General features: G+C 42.6%; 1 protein-coding gene and 1 non-coding gene across 2 annotated transcripts; one reads left to right on the forward strand and one right to left on the reverse strand.

Annotated features, from left to right (window-relative positions):
* On the reverse strand, window positions 1-72 carry trnac-gca (transfer RNA cysteine (anticodon GCA)). Its single transcript has one exon. It is a non-coding gene; the product is annotated as a tRNA-Cys (tRNA).
* A 2,280-nt stretch (window positions 73-2,352) lies between these two features.
* LOC139579112 (plexin domain-containing protein 1-like) lies at window positions 2,353-18,842 on the forward strand. Its single transcript, XM_071407398.1, has 14 exons — window positions 2,353-2,548; window positions 14,267-14,418; window positions 14,978-15,121; window positions 15,358-15,427; window positions 15,614-15,736; window positions 15,828-15,946; window positions 16,073-16,172; window positions 16,274-16,366; window positions 16,525-16,606; window positions 16,688-16,748; window positions 16,867-16,996; window positions 17,264-17,299; window positions 17,387-17,544; window positions 17,671-18,842. The coding sequence occupies exons 1-14, from the start codon at window positions 2,473-2,475 to the stop codon at window positions 17,788-17,790; spliced, it is 1,464 nt and encodes a 487-aa protein (XP_071263499.1). The 5' UTR covers window positions 2,353-2,472; the 3' UTR covers window positions 17,791-18,842.
* The last annotated feature ends 70 nt before the right edge of the window (window positions 18,843-18,912 follow it).

Consider the following 18,912-nt stretch of genomic DNA (forward strand, 5'->3'; position numbering starts at 1 on the left):
AGGGGGCACCCGGATTTGAACCGGGGACCTCTTGATCTGCAGTCAAATGCTCTACCACTGAGCTATACCCCCTAATAGAAAGCCAAGTCACCAGAGGTATTCTAGTCAATGTTCTGAGTAAGTGTTTAATAGGGTAGAGCTACTAGAACATTGCTCCACCCCCTGTAACTATAAAGTGTATGTTTTATTTTATTTTTATTTAACTTTTATTTAACTAGACAAGTCAGTTAAGAACAAATTCTTATTTACAAGGACGGCCTACCTCGGCCAAACCCGGACGACGCTGGGTCAATTGTGCGCCGCCCTACGGGACTCCCATTTACGGCCGATTGTGATACAGCCTGGAATCGAACCCGGGTCTGTAGTGATGCCTCTAGCACTGAGAAGCAGTGCCTCAGACCGCTGCGTGTGTGTGTGTGCAGGGTTGAGTAGGTTGCTTTTCTAAATGTAATCTGTTAGTTACTAGTTACCTTTCCAAAAGGGTCAATTGTGCGCCGCCCTATGGGACTCCCAATCATGGCCGGTTGTGATACAGCCTGGAATCGAACCAGGGTCTGTAGTGATGCCTCCAGCATAGAGATGCAGTGCCTTAGTCCACTGTGTGTGTGTGTGTGTGTGTGTGTGTGTGTGTGTGTGTGTGTGTGTGTGTGTGTGTAGGGTTGGGTAGGTTACTTTCTAAATGTAATCTGTTAGTTACTAGTTACCTGTCCAAAATTGTAATCAGTAACGTAATTTTTGGATTACCCACATTTTGTAATGTAATCTGATTACTTTCAGAAACACACACACACACACCGCATCCAGAACACAGAGCCAATATTTACCCAGCCGTCTGCACAACACAGGAGGATCAGATTTACAGATACATGAGGAACATAAAAATGGAGAGAGAGAGACAGGGTGACAGGGAGAGAGCTGGGGAAGAGAGAAAGAGGGAGGTAAAAAGGCTATTAAAAAAAGAGAGAATGAGGAAGATGGAGAGAGAGAGCTGTGTTAAATGAGAGGGAAAGAGTACAGAACTGAGTGGTTGTTAGTGATACAGGAGAGGAGCTGAACATGAGAAATAGTTTGGGTTGAAATGAATGACACTGGAACAGCAGAACATTCTTCAGAGGTTTGTATTTTGACATCCAGATCCAACATGTTATTGACCTCTTTGAATCTGACTGACTCGTGGAAAAGGCTGAATGACCCGCAGCAGAATGCGAGTCACTTACAATTCAAGTCTCTTCCTCTATTAATGCTGTAGTTCCCCAGATGACCAGTAGAGACCAGTGTAAGCAAATTAAATTGTGGGAGCTTATTCAGAACAGGCTCATAGAAATCTGTTTACAGTAAAACCGAGATTTATCTTTTCATTGTGCAAGAGAATAGTCAGCTCTATTGTAACATTCCAATGTTCAATGACATTCTGAGTATCATGCCCTACGAAATATGTCCCTAGCCCTAGTATGTAGGCTACATTTCCCAGCAGTGAACCTTGAAAAGTCTCAACTGTCATTTCCTCACCAGCGTTCTCTAGCCTGATTTCTCAAAGTGGAACTGATTGTAATGGAACAGCTGAGAGAGAAGTGGAGTGATGGTGGAGACAACCACACAGTGCTTGTAAAGGAAAGCTTATTTGACCAGTATAACAGACAAAACTGCTATCGCATGTGCCTGGAAATTAAACCATAGCCAAACAAAACAAGACATGCCCTTTTTCATATGACACACAAAATGTATGCTCAATACTCAGACAATATGTTTGTTTTGTATTGACCAGATGAACATTCATAGCAGTGGGCATGGAATACCAAAACTAAAGTGCTTATGGACAGTACATGTATATGTCATTGTGGTAATTATCTGGTATGGTGGCTGTATGGTTAGAAACACTGTTAACTGCTTGTTCTTCACAGCAGTTTATAACCAGAAGGTCAATCGACAGATTCCGTGAAGAGATTGTACTGTTTTTACTGTGTTCATTTAATTCTCTGCAGCAGCCATGTCTGAACACAGAGGTACTATATCATTGTCCAAGGCCAGGAGATGCCATGGTATGGCATCTACTATTGAGTTCCCTCAGAGATAAGACAGAGATTCAAGATGATTTCACTAGAATCCAAGTCCAAATATGGAAGGAGAGAGACAGAGACTGGGGCACATCAAAGCAAAGAGAATGGATATAAAACATGAGAGAGGCAGGACATGCAGGGAGAGAGAGAGAGAGAACACTTTCATCTCCTCAGCTGCTATGCCTTATCATCCCTCTGTCTTTGTAATCACCATGGCAACGGAAGAACAGCATTGAGAGGGTGTTGTAGAGGGAGAGCGAGTGTGTAAGTGGAGAGAGCACGTGAGGGAGGGAGAGGAGAGGGAGCTACAGGGTGACTGGGACCAGGAGAAACTCCGTTGTTGAAAGAGAAGAGAAGGAGAAGAAGGAAGAGAGAGTGAAGAGAGAGCTGTGTGTTTTTGTTGTTGCTGAACAACATGTGTCTCAGTGTGCTGCTGCTCATCTTTCTCTCCCAGGCAGAGTTGGGGAGAGTTTGGGCTCAGCAACAAACAGGTAAGCTTTTCTTTCTCCCCTACCTCTCCTGTGTTTTCCATCCTGATTCTCTTGTCTCAGTGTACTTCATCACCTTTTTTCACCTGTTGTCTCCTCCCTCCTTCTCTCCTCATTTTCCCCATGCATCACTCTCTTCATACCACTGGAAGTTGGTGGCACCTAAATTGGGGAGGATGGGCTTGCGGTAATGGCTAGAGCAGAGTTAGTGGAATGGTATCAAATACATCAAACACATGGTTCCCATGTTTGACGCCATTCCATTCGCTACGTTCCAGCCATTATTATGAGCCGTTCTCCCATCAGCAGCCCCCATTGCTTCACACAGCCTCTCTTCGGGTCACTCAGGTGTTGTATTTTCTGCCGTACAATATCACCTCATCCAGGCGCTTCTCTCCCTTTTTTTTACTTCCAGAATAATTTTTTATTGACATAATGTATGCCATTTACATCTGTCCATCTCTCTTTCCCCTTCATGGCTCTCACACTTCCATCCTAAGATGTCACAACAACTTATGATCACATGGAATAATAACAACTTTTGTATTTAACATTAAAGAAAAGCTGTGAGCGTTTTGGCATTCTTTTTTATTTGATATTTCAGGGCTTCAATAACCTACGTACAGATGTCTTTGAAGACACTGTTTTTACTCATTTACTTATATAAGGGAAATGGTACACGTTCATGATTGTGTTTGGAAACGGACATCCCCTCATACTCTTTGTTTGTGCAGAAAAGTTAGTTCCTAGTTTGCAATGAAAGTGTGACCATAAACAACGCCATGTTCCAGAAACGTGCAAATGACTGAGAATAACAACCCACAAAACAACATTGCTTCTGCCTAACATTAGATTTGGACATATTTCTCCCTGCCACTCTGCTAGCCTAAAAGTCAGGCAGTCCAGGGTGGGAAAGGAGAGGTGAACAGACAGAGAGAAAAAACTGTTGGTGAATGTAGGCAAAAAGGTGGTAGCTTGATGAGTCGTGTGTGTTTTTTTTATCCTTTATTTATCCAGGTCTTTCTCATTGAGATAAAATCTATTTTTCAAAAGACACCTGGTTCAACAGCAGCAGGGGGGAAAAAGTTTCAGACACAACATTGAACAAAACTATAGACACACATACAGTACAACAATGACATATTACATGTGTGTTTGTATGTATGTGTGTTGAAAGTGTATGCATTTCTGTGTGCTTGGGGTGTGACAGGAATGCTTGTGGACCGATGGAGGGGGACGCATTGCGATGTGTTTCTCCTCCTAGCCATATAAAGCCTTTTATCAGAGATTGAGTAATTCGATTTGTCTCCACCACTGTCCCACCACTGCACTCTTCTTTCTATGATCTCCTCACTTTTCAATAAATCCTGTAACCCTTATTAGCCAAATCTCTGCTCCCAATTCCTATTTTATTTCACTAGTACTCTTTGCTGACTGTCTTCCTCTCGTGACCTTTGTTTTGCTCCAAAATTCCTTGAGGCAAGGCAGATGCATCCCATTCTCCTTCCCTGATACTACCTACCACCTTCAAAACAACAACAGCTCTTCACTGAGCTAAATTAATTGCTTTTCGTGTTTATCTTACACAGCATAAAATTAGATTATTTTATTTTTTACATGCAGTGTAAAAAAAAGCTGTTTGAAATAGGATCAAGTGGAGCTACCCTCGAGAGCTTTCTGCAGCATCTAAACCAGACTATGAAAACACAGCTTGAGGGATGAAAATGAATTGTGAGGCTGCTGACCTCAGAGCTTGGCTCTCTGTTCTTTGTCCTGTTGAGAATTTCACTTAACAAATGACTTGTGTCTGGTCCAGCCATGCTGGGGCCAAGTCTGAACAGAAAAAAAAATGGAAAGGATAAATCTGGATATACTAAATATCTGTGTGGCTGACATCCATAGATGTGATGTCACTGTCGTGGAGATTTTGATCTGCAACAGCAAGGGTCATTGTGACATCTATACAGACGCTTCTGGCAAGTTTCAAGAGAACAGAAGGATCCGTGAAGTAGGGATAGAGGAGCAGGGAGGGAGACAAAGAACCTAAAAATCCTAAAGGAATCCTGCCACTTTTCAACCTCATATTCATTATCTCCAGCACCATACCAGTGTCTACATACGTGTCTACATCACGTTTCTATGATCTGTGGTTAAAGAGATAAGAAGAAACGTCCTAAAATATGGTTATCTGTGACATCACAGAGTAGGATTAAAAGAAACAAATTAAAACAGTGATTTTCAAAACCTTGTTACTAGCCAGAGGGGGGTATTTTATTGCTCCCATGTCACTGTGTATCTCATAGTGTTTGAAAATCACCGTTTTTAAAGTATTTTTACTTTGACGATGTCATCGGCTAGGACATTATAACTTTCAAAAAAATTCTACAAAGCATAGAAATGCTCCATTTTCACATATGTAGAAATGGTATTGTGCTGGAAATAATGAAAATGAGGTTGAAAAGTGGTAGATTTGCCCTTTAACGATTCTTTGGCATAGTTAAAGAAAGTGATTTTCTGGATGATGAGGTGTGATGTTGGCATTGGGGAATAAGACATGGTTCAGCACTGATCTTCATTGAGATGCCTGACTTAGTTCGTTATGGGCTTTGTCTTATCGTACAATGAAAACCAGAATTAATTCCTTTACCTCATCCACTGAGAGTTTGGGTTTCACCATAACAAAGGAAGTATGAGGTCATCACTGCTCTCTTGTTTTCATAGAAGAGATCTTGGTGTTTTTTCAAAATGTAAAATCTCTTGTTTCAGAATAACACCTGCTACCTTATAAGCTTTATCATATACGTTTTCGGGTATTATGCCACCCACCAAGTCTTATTTGACTGATATGAGTAATGTGTTCAAGTTATAACGTGAAGAAATGTTGCTTGATTAGCTGCATGCAAGTTTTTCAGACTCTTCACAGTCACTTTCTGTTGGCATTCTGGATGGTGGTTGTTCCTCTTGTGGTTCTGACTCTACAATTACCACTGCAGCTGTTGTGTGTGGGTGTGGGTGCATGCAGTATGTGTCAGTGTAAAGCAGGGATGGGCAACTGGTGGCCTGCAGGCCCTTTTTGTAGGCCCGCGGACCAATAAAAAATAAATATCTATTTTTTTAGGAACTCAGTTGGGTCTCAACTTAATGTTGAGAGTTAGAATAATAGAATACACAAAGTGTAAAACTGATACTTTTTCTCTCCGCCTCATGGAAATTAGTTATCACATTTGAATTGCATGAAATTAGGTATAAAATTCAAATCAAATCAAATCAAATTTTATTTGTCACATACACATGGTTAGCAGATGTTAATGCGAGTGTAGCGAAATGCTTGTGCTTCTAGTTCCGACAATGCAGTAATAACCAACGAGTAATCTAACCTAACAATTCCACAACTACTACCTTATACACACAAGTGTAAAGTGATAAAGAATATGTACATAAAGATATACGAATGAGGGATGGTACAGAACGGCATAGGCAAGATGCAGGCAATGCCATGACCTGGTCACAAAGCCTAATAATCAACATACATTTCAATAATCCATAAGAATGGCTGAAGAAAAAATATTTAGCAATATTTAGCAACTTTTTAATTCAGGTATCAATGATCATTTGCTGTGGGTTTGTAGTTTCAAGCTTTTATTGTCACGTGCACAAGTACAGTGAAATGCCTTTATTGGAAGCTATTTCCTAATGCAGTAACCAATATCAATGTAGTACTATAAAATAAAGTAGAACAAAAACACACAGGAAATAGAAACAAGAACACTGGAAAGTAAGTACGCTATACACAGGGTCAGTGCCTATATCATATTTACAATCTGCAGGGATACAAGAGTGATAGAGGTAGATATGTATAGGAGTAAGGTGACCAGGCATCAGGATATATGATGACAGAGTGTCAGTGTGCGTGTTATGTGTGTGTGAGCAAATTAAGTGCATGTGCTAGAACGTCAGTGTGAGTGAGTGTGTAGAGTTCAGTGAGTGTGTATAGAGTCAGTGCAAAAATTTAAAAAAAGAAGGCATTCATATTCATATGATCGGCCACATTGAGTTGAACTGTGGAAGTAGTGTGGCATCCGGCTGATCCCGAGCCAGCCCTGGCAGCCACTCCCATGCAGGAAAGGGTGTGCCCTCTCACCCCCGGTCTGACAGACCACTCACGGAAACCGGCCTGGAAATATGGGCTGAGTGGTTTCTTAGCATCAGGGTTATTTTAGTGCTCAGGCCAGAAGACTTTTTGACTGTCTATCGGCCTATGAGCTGTAGTTTAGACTTGACCATGTTGAGAGAGGGTGTGGTATAGTTTTTCTGCAGACCTGACCTCTGTTTTAGACAATTAAAATGAAATGAAAGCCTGAGGCCTGTGACTAAGTGACAGTTGCCTGTGTTTAAGCAGGCCAGACACTCAGTGTGGGCCTTATATTATAACAGAGGAGGTGTTTATGTTATAATGGTATTCTCACTTGTCATATCCTATTTCTCCTCTGTCATCAGGCATTCCAATACATCAGTGGTTCCCAGACTGTGGGGTCGAGAGGTCGGCAGGGGGGGAAGTCAGTTGGGCTTTCAACATACTTTTAAAAGTTGCCCAGGCTCTGTCGCAGCCGGCCGCGACCGGGAGGTCCATGGGGCGATGCACAATTGGCCTAGCGTTGTCCGGGTTAGGGAGGGTTTGGCCGTTAGGGATATCCTTGTCTCATCGCGCACTAGTGACTCCTGTGGCGGGCCGGGTGCAGTGCGCGCTGACCAGTTCGCTAGGCGTACGGTGTTTCCTCTGACACATTAGTGCGGCTGGCTTCCGGGTTGGATGTGCGCTGTGTTAAGAAGCAGTGTGGCTTGGTTGGGTTGTGTTTCGGAGGACGCATGGCTCTCGACCTTCGTCTCTCCCGAGGCCGTACGGGAGTTGTAGCGACAAGACAGTAACGACTAACAATTGGATACCACGAAATTGGGGAGAAAAAGGGGGTAAAAAAAAAAGTTGTAATAGTAGAAGGCACCACAGACGGTCTCGGTACTTCTCCTCAAAAAGAAGAGCAAGGATACAAAACAATCTCGGACCAAATCTCCCTTGTGACACTACCCACTATCACAGGCCTCTCACACTCTTTAATATTTTTTTTAGTCCCCTCCATTTCCTATCTCCCCCTTCACAGCCCTCTATATACTCCTCATCTCGACTTGAAGCCTCTTGATGTATTTAATTGTTCTCCCCCTGCTCTGGGTATAATAGTCTGTAGAGTTATGCCATATAATTACTAGCCTTGGTGCTAGTCTGTTTGTTTCTGCTCGCTTGCCAAGCAGGCAGTAGGTAGCCTACCGGTTAAGAGTGTTGGGACAATTACTGAAAGGTCGCTGGTTCGAATACCCGAGCTGACTAGCTGAAAGACCTGCCGATGTGCCCGTGAGCAAAGCACAAACATATGTTTGTCTTGACAATGGAGTAGGCAGAAGCACAAACAGATCTGGGACCAGGCTATAGAATGAATAGGAATTTAACTTACAGTGATTTATAGGATCTATATCAGTTATGGGATGTAAGAGCCTTCAGCACAATTGCATCCAGTGGGACAGTGTAGTACATGCTTGCAAGATAGTGGTCATTATGTTTTAGTGATATAGAAAATATATATGACTGAACATTTCCTTTGAAATAGACCTCTGCTAGAGCCAATAAAAGCATACCATGTAAGATTCTCAAATGATAACGTTGACAAAATAAGACATTTACGATTTACAAATATGATGGAGTGATAAACCCCTGATCGCCTGAGTCTATTTGAGATGAGGGGCGTTAGATGAACCTTAGCTGCACTTAAACCCTCTTCACTCCCTTCTCTCAGCAATCATCCTACTAGCAGGACGGAACACATGGTAAACAGTCCGGATGGAAGCGCGACTCTTTACCACAACAGTCCTTTTGGAAGTGGCACCTCTTCCTCCACCTCCTGCCCTCTTATCAGAATCCTCTAGATGGGCAGGCCACTCTTGTTGGCTTGGTGATAAGCCAGTGATTTAAGTACCGATGGCCTTGAGAGTTTTATTCTAGACCACTTAACTGATCAGAGCTGGCCAACTACAGCCCTACTCCCTCCACACCCCTCCCTTCAGATAGAATAAAGCTATCCATGTTGTGGCAATGCATTTCTGTTGCTATGTTTTACATAACGTAAGAGGCACCTTGCAACAATGACCACCTTGTATTTTACGCAGTCTATTTTCCAAAGCCCATCTCCATATTCAGCAGTCATGTTTCATTGATGCCGTAATCAAACAAAAGATAGCACATCAAGACGAAATATCATATTCGGAGGGTGTGCAAATATCAGACAAAATGAGCCCTGACAATTATGGGTGGTGCCAGTATGGTCAACACATTGCTAGTAATACTCATCTGTGGCCGTGGTTTGATGAGGGCTTTGGATTAGAATATCACTAATCGCTGGTGAAGTGATCACTAGAACCACATTTTGAGGTGTTGTGAATGAATACACGTTCATGGTTTGAGCAGCTGGCCTGTGTTTTTCCTCAGTCTACTAATTTTAGTGTGTGAGGTATGCCAACTTAACCAATAAGTTATATCACCAACACCTACTTTATGTCTCCTACCCACCCACACAAACACTTATGTCCACCATAGAATCAGATCATTGCCAAACACACATTCCACTTGCAGGTTATTTCAGTGTTTGGTTTAGCTTTCTATTTATATGCTAAACATAGGCTTCTTTTCAGAAGCAGAGACAAGCCACACGGACACAAACTGCTGGCTAGTGTTAGTCAAGCACCAGATTATTCACTTAGGGTTAGCTATACCTAAACGTTCTGAGGAGTTTAAATGATTGAAGTGATTTGATTCAGAAAAGGGCCGTTTATATGAAATGAACGCCTGTTTGTACCAGCCAGGGTTGATTCCACCCAGTCGGAGCAGCAACAAAATCGGGTAACAAAAACTGCCATGTTCTGAGTTGGAGTTCTATCACACGCGGTATACGATTACAACCAACATCTCTTTCTCTCTCTGATCTAGTAAGAACATTCAAACGTGACCAGACTGCAGACTGAGTTACCCGCCTGTTACCCAACTCAGTTTGACCTGCTCAACACCAGTTATTTCCAGAGAAAATGTGCAGCAGCCGCGCTGACCACGGCATGTTCATGGTGATTCCACCGGGAAGAGTGAGATTCACAGATGGAATCTCTTTGCTTTTTTGTTTGCCATATGTTTACCGATATTCGAAAAACTTCCTTTCGTCTACTGAAAGCAAGAGACAAAACAGTAAACGTATATAGTACAGGAAGGCGCCCAAATTTAGGGTTAGAAGAGACACTCTGTTTGAAATAAACAACACGTGCGGTTACGTTTATATAGTAAATGTGACATCATGAACACAACCCCTCTTTCAGAGTCGAACGGAAAATTCCTAAAATTTGCGCAACATTGAAGCTGTCTGGATCAGGAAAGCCAGTTCATCAGTTAAAAACTCATCATGTCATGATGACGTTGACAATAAGTGAGATAGTCAACGTTGGCTGGTGTGTTTATGGGCATATTCAATATCTCCCTATCCTAGTCTGCTGTCCCCACATGCTTCAAGATGGTCACCATTGTTCCTGTACCCAAAAAGGCAAAGGTAACTGGATTTAATGACTATCGCCCCGTACCTGCCACCCTAGACCAACTTCAATTTGCTTACCGCCCCAGTAGATCCACAGACGATGCAATCGCCATCACTTTGCACACTGCCCTATCCCATTTGGACAAGAGGAATACCTATGTAAGAATGCTGTTTATTGACTATAGCTCAGCATTCAACACCATAATACCCTCCAAACTCATCATTAAGCTTGAGGCTCTGGGTCTGATCCTCAACACTGCGGCCTCACAAGGGTGCATGCTCAGCCCCCTCCTGTACTCCCTGTTCACCCATGACTGCGTGGCCTAGCACGCCTCCAACTCAATCATCAAGTTTGCAGACGACACAACAGTAGTAGACTTGATTACCAACGATGACGAGACAGCCTACAGGGAGGAGGTGAGGGCTCTGTGAGTGTGGTGCCTGGAAAACGACCTCTCACTCAACGTCAACAAAACAAAGGAGATGATCGAGGACTTCAGGAAACAGCAGAGGGTGCAACCCCCTATCCACATCGACGGGACCGCAGTGGAGAAGGTGGAAAGCTTGAAGTTCCTTGGCATACACATCACTGACAAACTGAAATGGACCACCCACACAGTGTGGTGAAGAAGGTGCAACAGAGCCTCTTCAACATCAGGAGGCTAAAGAAATTTGGCTTTCACCTAAAACCCTCACAAACTTTTACAGATGCACAATTGAAAGCATCCTGTCAGGCTGTATCACCGTCTGGTATGGCAACTGCATCGCCCGCAACAGCAAGGCTCTCCAGAGGGTGGTGCGGTCTGCCCAACGCATTACCGGGGGCAAACTACCCGCCCTCCAGGACACCTACATCACCTAATGTCACAGGAAGGCCAAAAAGATCATCAAGGACATCAACCATCTGAGCCACCGCCTGTTCACCCCCTATCATCCAGAAGGCAAGGTCAGTACAGGTGCATCAAAGCTGGGACCGAGAGACTGAAAACAGTTTCTATCTCAAGGCCATCAGACTGTTAAACAGCCAACACTAGCACGTTAGAGGCTGCTGCCTATAGGCATACACTATAAATCACTGGCCACTTTAAGGAATGGAACACTAGTCACTTTAATCATGTTTACATATCTGCCATTACTCATCTCATATGTATATACTGTATTCTATACTATTCTACAGTATCTTAGTCACTTAATGTTTACATATCTGGCATTACTCATCTCATATTTATATATCTCATATGTATATGTACAGTTGAAGTCGGAAGTTTACATACACTTAGGTTGGAGTCATTAAAACTCGTTTTTCAACCACTCCACAAATTTCTTGTTAACAAACTATAGTTTTGGCTAGTCGGGTAGGAAGTCTACTTTGTGCATGACACAAGTCATTTTTCCAACAATTGTTTTCATTATTTCACTTATAATTCACTGTATCACAATTCCAGTGGGTCAGAAGTTTACATACACTAAGTTGACTGTGCCTTTAAACAGTTTGGAAAATTCCAGAAAATTATGTCATGGCTTTAAAAGCTTCTGTTAGGCTAGTTGACATCATTTGAGTCAATTGGAGGTGTACCTGTGAATGTATTTCAAGGCCTACCTTCAAACTCAGTGCCTCTTTGCTTGACATCATGGGAAAATCAAAAGAAATCAGCCAAGACCTCAGAAAAAAATTGTAGTTCTCCACAAGAACTGAAAAAGCGTGTGCGAGAAAGGAAGACTACACACCTGACTCAGTTACACCAGCTCTGTCAGGAGGAATGGGCCAAAATTCACCCAACTTATTGTGGGAAGCTTGTGGAAGGCTACCCGAAACGTTTGACCCAAGTTAAACAATTTAAAGGCAATGCTACCAAATACTAATTGAGTGTATGTAAACTTCTGACCCACTGGGAATGTGATGAAAGAAATAAAAGCTGAAATAAATCATTCTCTCTACTATTATTCTGACCTTTCACATTCTTAAAATAAAGTGGTGATCCTAACTGACCTAAAACCGGATTAAATGTCAGGAATTGTGAAAAACTGAACTAAGGTGTATGTAAACTTCTGACTTCAACTGTATATTTTAGTATTTTGATCATTTGTGTAATTAATACAATCCCTCAAACACGTGCATGTCAGCAGTCAAGTTTTGAAAATAAAGCTTGATGTACAACTTTATCTCACAACTGTATACAGAAACTGACAATAAAAAATCTAATGCATGGACAATGTTCTGGGCACATAAAACACAACACTGCTGACATATAAACGAGAAGGCTTGGATGTTGCAAACAATGCTAGCCAGCATCTGTATGACACCGGATGGCGACAGGCAGCAGAACTAACAATGGAATGTAGCTAGCATAGACAACATCTCCAGCACCACACATAGACAACATCTCCAGCACCACTCATGTAAAACACCTCATGACTTAGCTAGATGAACTGGCAACTAACCATCTCAATAACTCACAAGCGATTGCCATGCGATTAACGAACAAAAAACAAAAATGACAGCAACAGATCATGACCAGACTGCACTGAGAAATGTCCCAAACAGAACAAAACACTTTCTGCTTTCACCCCCCTACTCAAAGTACTTTAAAAGAAAAACAACCAGACGCAACTAAACAAAATGTCCAGTGGGGGGGCTCTACATCACAACGTGCAATCAAAACCTGAATGAGGCTACGGCCACACATGGAAAATTAAAAACGGATGAAATCGTATATGCATTCTTGTTGAATCGATCATTTCTGTAATTTCCAAACACAAAATCTCTATGTGGCTCCGGCCTAAGAAGCAGAATAACCAGATGCATTGTGGCCTCAAGCAGAGTGATGTGGGGACATGTGTTATCTGATAACCACAGAGGTCCTCAGAGATTGGTCCCTCCTAATCCCAGATGATTTCAAATCCACATTGAGTTATTTGTTTGGATAATGTTTTAGCAGAATGTTGTGGAACATATGCTGTGTTGTAAGTAGCTTTGGGAACGGCTCACAACTTTGGATCCAAGAGACAGAACATTGCAGTCCATGGGATATGCAAGACAAGGAGAGGAGGAGGAGGAGAGAAAAGCAAAGCGGCAGACAAACAAGAAATCCTCAAGGCCTTTCTAGTTTGTTGTATTGTGATTAGACTGTGGTCCAGCCAACACACATCGTGTGTGTGTGTGTGTGTGTGTGTGTGTGTGTGTGTGTGTGTGTGTGTGTGTGTGTGTGTGTGTGTGTGTGTGTGTGTGTGTGTGTGTGTGTGTGTGTGTGTGTGTGTGTGTGTGTGTGTGTGTGTGTGTGTGTGTGTGTGTGTGTGTGTGTGTGTGTGTGTGTGTGAGTGCATGCATGGGTGCGTGCAGGTGCAGTTGTAGGAAAAAAGGAGTTTAAAGTTTAAATGCATGCCAGCATTCCCTCATGGCCAGAGATATGTTAATGCTATGTTCACTTTCAGCCCACAATATCCAAACCATTGCATCGAGTAATACACACTCGGTTCAGGGCTATGCAGTAACCAAAAGCCAGGGTTGGGGAGTAGTGAACTACATGTAGTTCAACTAGTAATTTAACTACATTTTGCATTAGCTTTGTGATAGTTTAGCAAAATTCTAATCCTGGTAGTGTTTTCAGAAGTGAATTACTTTTTTTTCGGCCATGGGTGTAGCTACCTACTGAAGTTTTTTTGCAAAAAGAAAATATGGGTGATGTAGGCAATAATTTCCTTTCTTTTTCAGCATCAGACCTGCCTAATTCTCACCTTAAACTGATTTGTGTTTAATGGGCTAAATTATACATTATGTTAACATCTGACTCCAGAGTGTTCTGTTCTTCCAATTTGTAGTCCATGACATTTCAGATTTAGATATGATAATTTTTCACAAAGTAGTTTTGATGTAGTGAACTACTTTTTCAAAGTAACTTTAGTTAAATCAACTCTATTTTTCTTAAGGCTAGCTTTAGTGTAGCTTAACTTCCACCAGTGAGAAGTAATTTGAAGTAGCTTCCCCAACTCTGCCTAAAGCAGATGCTTGATTTGTTTATAATGTGACCGAGTGGGTTCTGACATGCACCTTCTGACTGACACTGACTTGATCTGTGTCACTGACTCACTGTGTATTGGACAGAGATGCGGTATCATGTGAATGGACAGCAGCATGAGAAGCCATCAAACAGGTCCCCCAGAGAGCCGTGGCTGGGTGACGCCAGGGTGGCCAGGGAAGTACTGGGAGGAGGACTGACCATTGACACCCTACCAGACAACATGACACACTTAGTGGTGAGTGGCGCTGGGGAAGTGGTCCAACAACACACTAGTGTGGGCAACAACTGTACGTACAGTATGTCAATGTGAGATTTGCATGTTCCAGTTGTGGTGGTAGAATACTGCTCCCTGCTGGCTTTATATAAAACAAATCAATGTTGAACCGCATTAGACTGCAGAGGGTATATTGAAAAGAGTTGAACAATGTAGATCAAATCAAATTGCAGTGAATCATTTCAACCTTGCTGCTGAAATGTACAGTCCAAGACATTCAAGGACATCCTAAGGTTTCTAAAAGCGTATCCCCTTAACTTGTTAAGTATGCACCCTGCATTCTTCATATTTAGTATCCCTCTCTTGTTATACTACTATGTAATAAACTGGAGACTGGAACTCAATGTAGATTGTGTGTTTGTTTGTTTATGTGGGCCTGATTTCAAATGTTGCTTTCACTGTTAACCCTGCTGTTCATTATAACATCTCATCTCCACCCCCCCTCACACCATTATTCTATCTCTCCCGTCTCATCCCTCAACTTCTCCTCTTGCACTCACCTCTACTGTTTCTATAACAGGAGGACGCTGGTAGGTATTACACATGGCGTAGTTTTGGCCCTGATGACCAACGCACAGATGAACTCTGGGTAGATCTAAACGACCTAGAACATGGCCAAGTCAGAATGCATGGCATTTTGTCCAATACACACAGACAGGCTGCGGTGAGTTATACACTTACACACACACACACACACACACACACACACACACACACACACACACACACACACACACACACACACACACACACACACACACACACACACACACACACACACACACACACACACACACACACACACACACACACACACACACACACACACACACACACACACACACACGTACGCTCATGCACATTTAATTTCCCTCCCTCTCTCTCTTCCTCGTATTCCAGAAGGTTGCCCTCTCATTTGACTTCCCCTTCTACGGACATTATTTGAGGCAGATTACCATAGCAACAGGAGGTACATTTCATTATTCTTCCGACACATGGCAAGTTGTTCATACTCAGATGGAGCCACTTATCACATTTCTTCCTTTCTACTTCCTGCTTGTTACTTACGTTAAGCACAGAAGGAGTGAACTATTGTAACTACCAGTTGCCACTTGCCATGCATCTCCATAGAACCCTGACCTCTGACCTTCTTCAGGGTTTATTTTCATGGGAGAGGTCACACACCGCATGCTGACAGCAACACAGTACATCGCTCCCCTCATGGCCAACTTTGACCCCAGCTTCTCCAAGGAGTCTACTGTGCAGTACCTGGACAATGGTAAGCCATAGAGTAACATTCAGACAACGCTTGTTATTTGACTTTTGACCCTTGGTTGACCTCTGTGCGACCTGTCCTTTACTGACCCCAGGTGAGGTGTTTGTGGTGCAGTGGGAGCGGGTGAGACTTCATGGGAGGGAGGCAGAGGGGGCATACACCTTCCAGGCTGCCCTGCACCTCACAGGGACCATCACCTTCAGCTACAGAGATGTGAGAGAGACTCACAACATGCAGACTTATGAACCTTGTACAACACGTCTCTGATTTGAATGTATTCCATCTAAACACAGACACACTCTGTACATTTTTCTCTACCTGTCTCTCTCACTCTGTTAGATACCTTTGCCAGTGGAGGTGATAAGTTCTGCTGAGCACCAAGTGAAGGCAGGGTTGTCAGATGCATTCATGGTGAACCTGCCTTCCCCTCAATCCTCAGGTTAGCAGCAAGGGTTCCCTAACCCACAGTTATCCAGGTTGGCAAGTCTTTGATGTCAAATACTTTTGCTAAAATTATCTGAAATTATATCTCTCACATAGATGCCCAACGTCGGCTCTACGAGTACCATCGGGTGGACATCGATACAACTAAGATCACCAACAACTCTGCCTTTGAGTTCACTGCATTGCCTAGTAAGCATCTAATCTCTATCCCCCATACAGGCCTCTCAGACATTTCATCCTCAATAACCAGTCACAGGCACAGCTTAGTATAATGTTAATGCCAATGCCAATCATGTCGCTACAGAATCAAAACCCAGGTCTCTCTGTCTCTCCCTCCCTCTGTCCAGCCTGTCTGCAGCATGACAGCTGTGAACTCTGCCTCTCGTCCAACCTAACCTCTGGCTGTACCTGGTGCAACGTCCTCCAGAGGTGAGCAGGAGAGGAGTGTAGATCCCTATCTGAATAAAGGAGTCCTTGTTTCTTTGTGTTTGATATCTGTGTCTGTTTCAGGTGCTCAGACGGAATGGACAGACACAGGCAGGAGTGGCTGGACTACGCCTGTTCAGAAGAGGTAGAGTTGGACAATGTCAATGAACGTTCATATACTTTACATGTACTGTACATCAAATGTAAATCACAGTCTAAGCTTCCTCTGTTAAAACCACAATTCTCATCCATTATATGGACAGGCCAAAGATGTCACCTGTGAGGATTATTCCAAGGGGGGACCAGACAGCTCCATTGACCCTTCAGTTCCCTCAGACTCTGAGGTCACCACTCCCCTGGGGCCCCTACCAGAAGGCCCTGCCACGGAGTCAAGTGTGTAAATGAGTGTGCCTGGGAGGGTTTATATCAGAGTATCAGAGTTCAACTGTGCATGCAGCAGTGTTAAACAGAGCAAGAACAATGATGCCATAGTAATGCTCTAGCGCTCAGTGTCTGTTTTTAGCCAGTGCCTGAGTGTTCTTAGAACATGCAAAAAAAAATTGCACAGAAATGGAGTTCAGGAAAATAACAATGGAAGCAGTTTGAGTCCTAACTACTCAATATTCAAACTGATCCTACATTCATTTGATCTTCCTGCAGATGACACAAAACGTGTGATTCTATACAATGGTAAAGGTGGGTGGATGTTGATTCCCTTTGAATTGTGTGTATGGAGCTATGTTACAGGAGTTTGATTGTACACTGTCTCTCTTTCCTGGTTAGACGTGAAGACAGGCCCTCCGAGACAACACGACGGGTCAGCTCACACAGGAGTTATAGCAGGTGTAGTAGCTGCATTGGTGCTACTGCTGGCTCTGACACTGCTGGCTCTTTACATCAACTCTCATCCTTCTGCTGCCTCACCACTCTACATCCTACAGGTTAGTAACACTATCAGGGCTCACATTCAACCAGCTCTGTCAGTCTATGTCCTGCTAAATGTAGACTTCTACTCCCATTCTCTTTAACCTTTTAAAACAATGACCTATATGATCTTATTTCAATAGCGACGCAACAGCTACTGGCCATCCATGAAGTTCAGGAAGCAGGGATTCCACTCCAGCTACGCAGAGGTGGAGGTCGAAGGTCACGAGAAGGAGGGAATCATGGAAGCTGGCCAGTGCTGACCGGACTGAGGAGCAACTGGATGATGAGGAGAGAAAAACGAGTTTGTAGGAGAGGAAGGAGAGAGCTTAGAGCTACACACACATTCCCTACTCCATTACACGAATAATGTTTTTTTGTTCATTCATTTTTCAATAATCACTTCAATATTTGTTGGCTGTCTTTGTTGGCCAAAAAAATGGGGGGTATTGTATATAATTTTTGGTGGACAAAGTCTTAAACTCTTCTCGTACACATCTGCGACTTTAGGGAAAGGGACAAATGAGAAGAGGCCACTTTTAAGGCTTTGCTAGAATTTCTTTGTTGAGTTCCAAGTTTCTCAGCAGTAACGGATTGCTGTCTCACCATTTTCCACACACCTCCATGGGATGTGTTACTGGAATAAACTGTGATACATTATGACTATCAACATCCATGGAAAAAAAACACTATAAAAGATTCTGTATCCCTGCACTTCCATGACAAGAACGAAGACCAGTTGAGGATGTTCTTCAATGATAATCTCTGTACAGTTCATGTTTGAATGTTTTGTTCCTGTATTGCTTTTTTTATATACAGTACCAGTCAAAGGTTCAGACACACCTACTCATTCAAGGATTTTTCTTTATTTTGACTATTTTCTACATTGTAGAATACTAGCAAGACATCACAACTATGAAATTATATTCTTCAAAGTAGCCAACCTTTGCCTTGATGACAGATTGTACACTCTCAAGGCAAAGGGTGGCTACTTTGAAGAATCTCAAATATAATATGTATTTTGTATAACACTTTTTTGGTTACTACATGATTCCATATGTGTTATTTCATAGTTTTGATGGCTTCACTATTATTCTACAATGTAGAAAATAGTAAAAAATAAAGTAAAACCTTTGAATGAGTAGGTGTGTCCAAACTTTTGACTGGTACTGTGTATGCCAAGAATGTATTTCATAAATTGAGGCAATTTAATGCTCTTCATACATGACGTTGACCTTCCAAATTAAACCCAGATTGAGGATCATGTTTTGAAATACAGTACTTAGAAAGAATAAAGCCATTAGAATGAATAATGTTTAATTGTAATGTCAATCAGAAAAGGAGAAAACTCAGTGTGCCTATAATTTCTGCATCCTGACCAGTGA

This window comes from Salvelinus alpinus, chromosome 1 (assembly GCF_045679555.1).
Source record: "Salvelinus alpinus chromosome 1, SLU_Salpinus.1, whole genome shotgun sequence".
Lineage (NCBI taxonomy): Eukaryota > Metazoa > Chordata > Actinopteri > Salmoniformes > Salmonidae > Salvelinus > Salvelinus alpinus.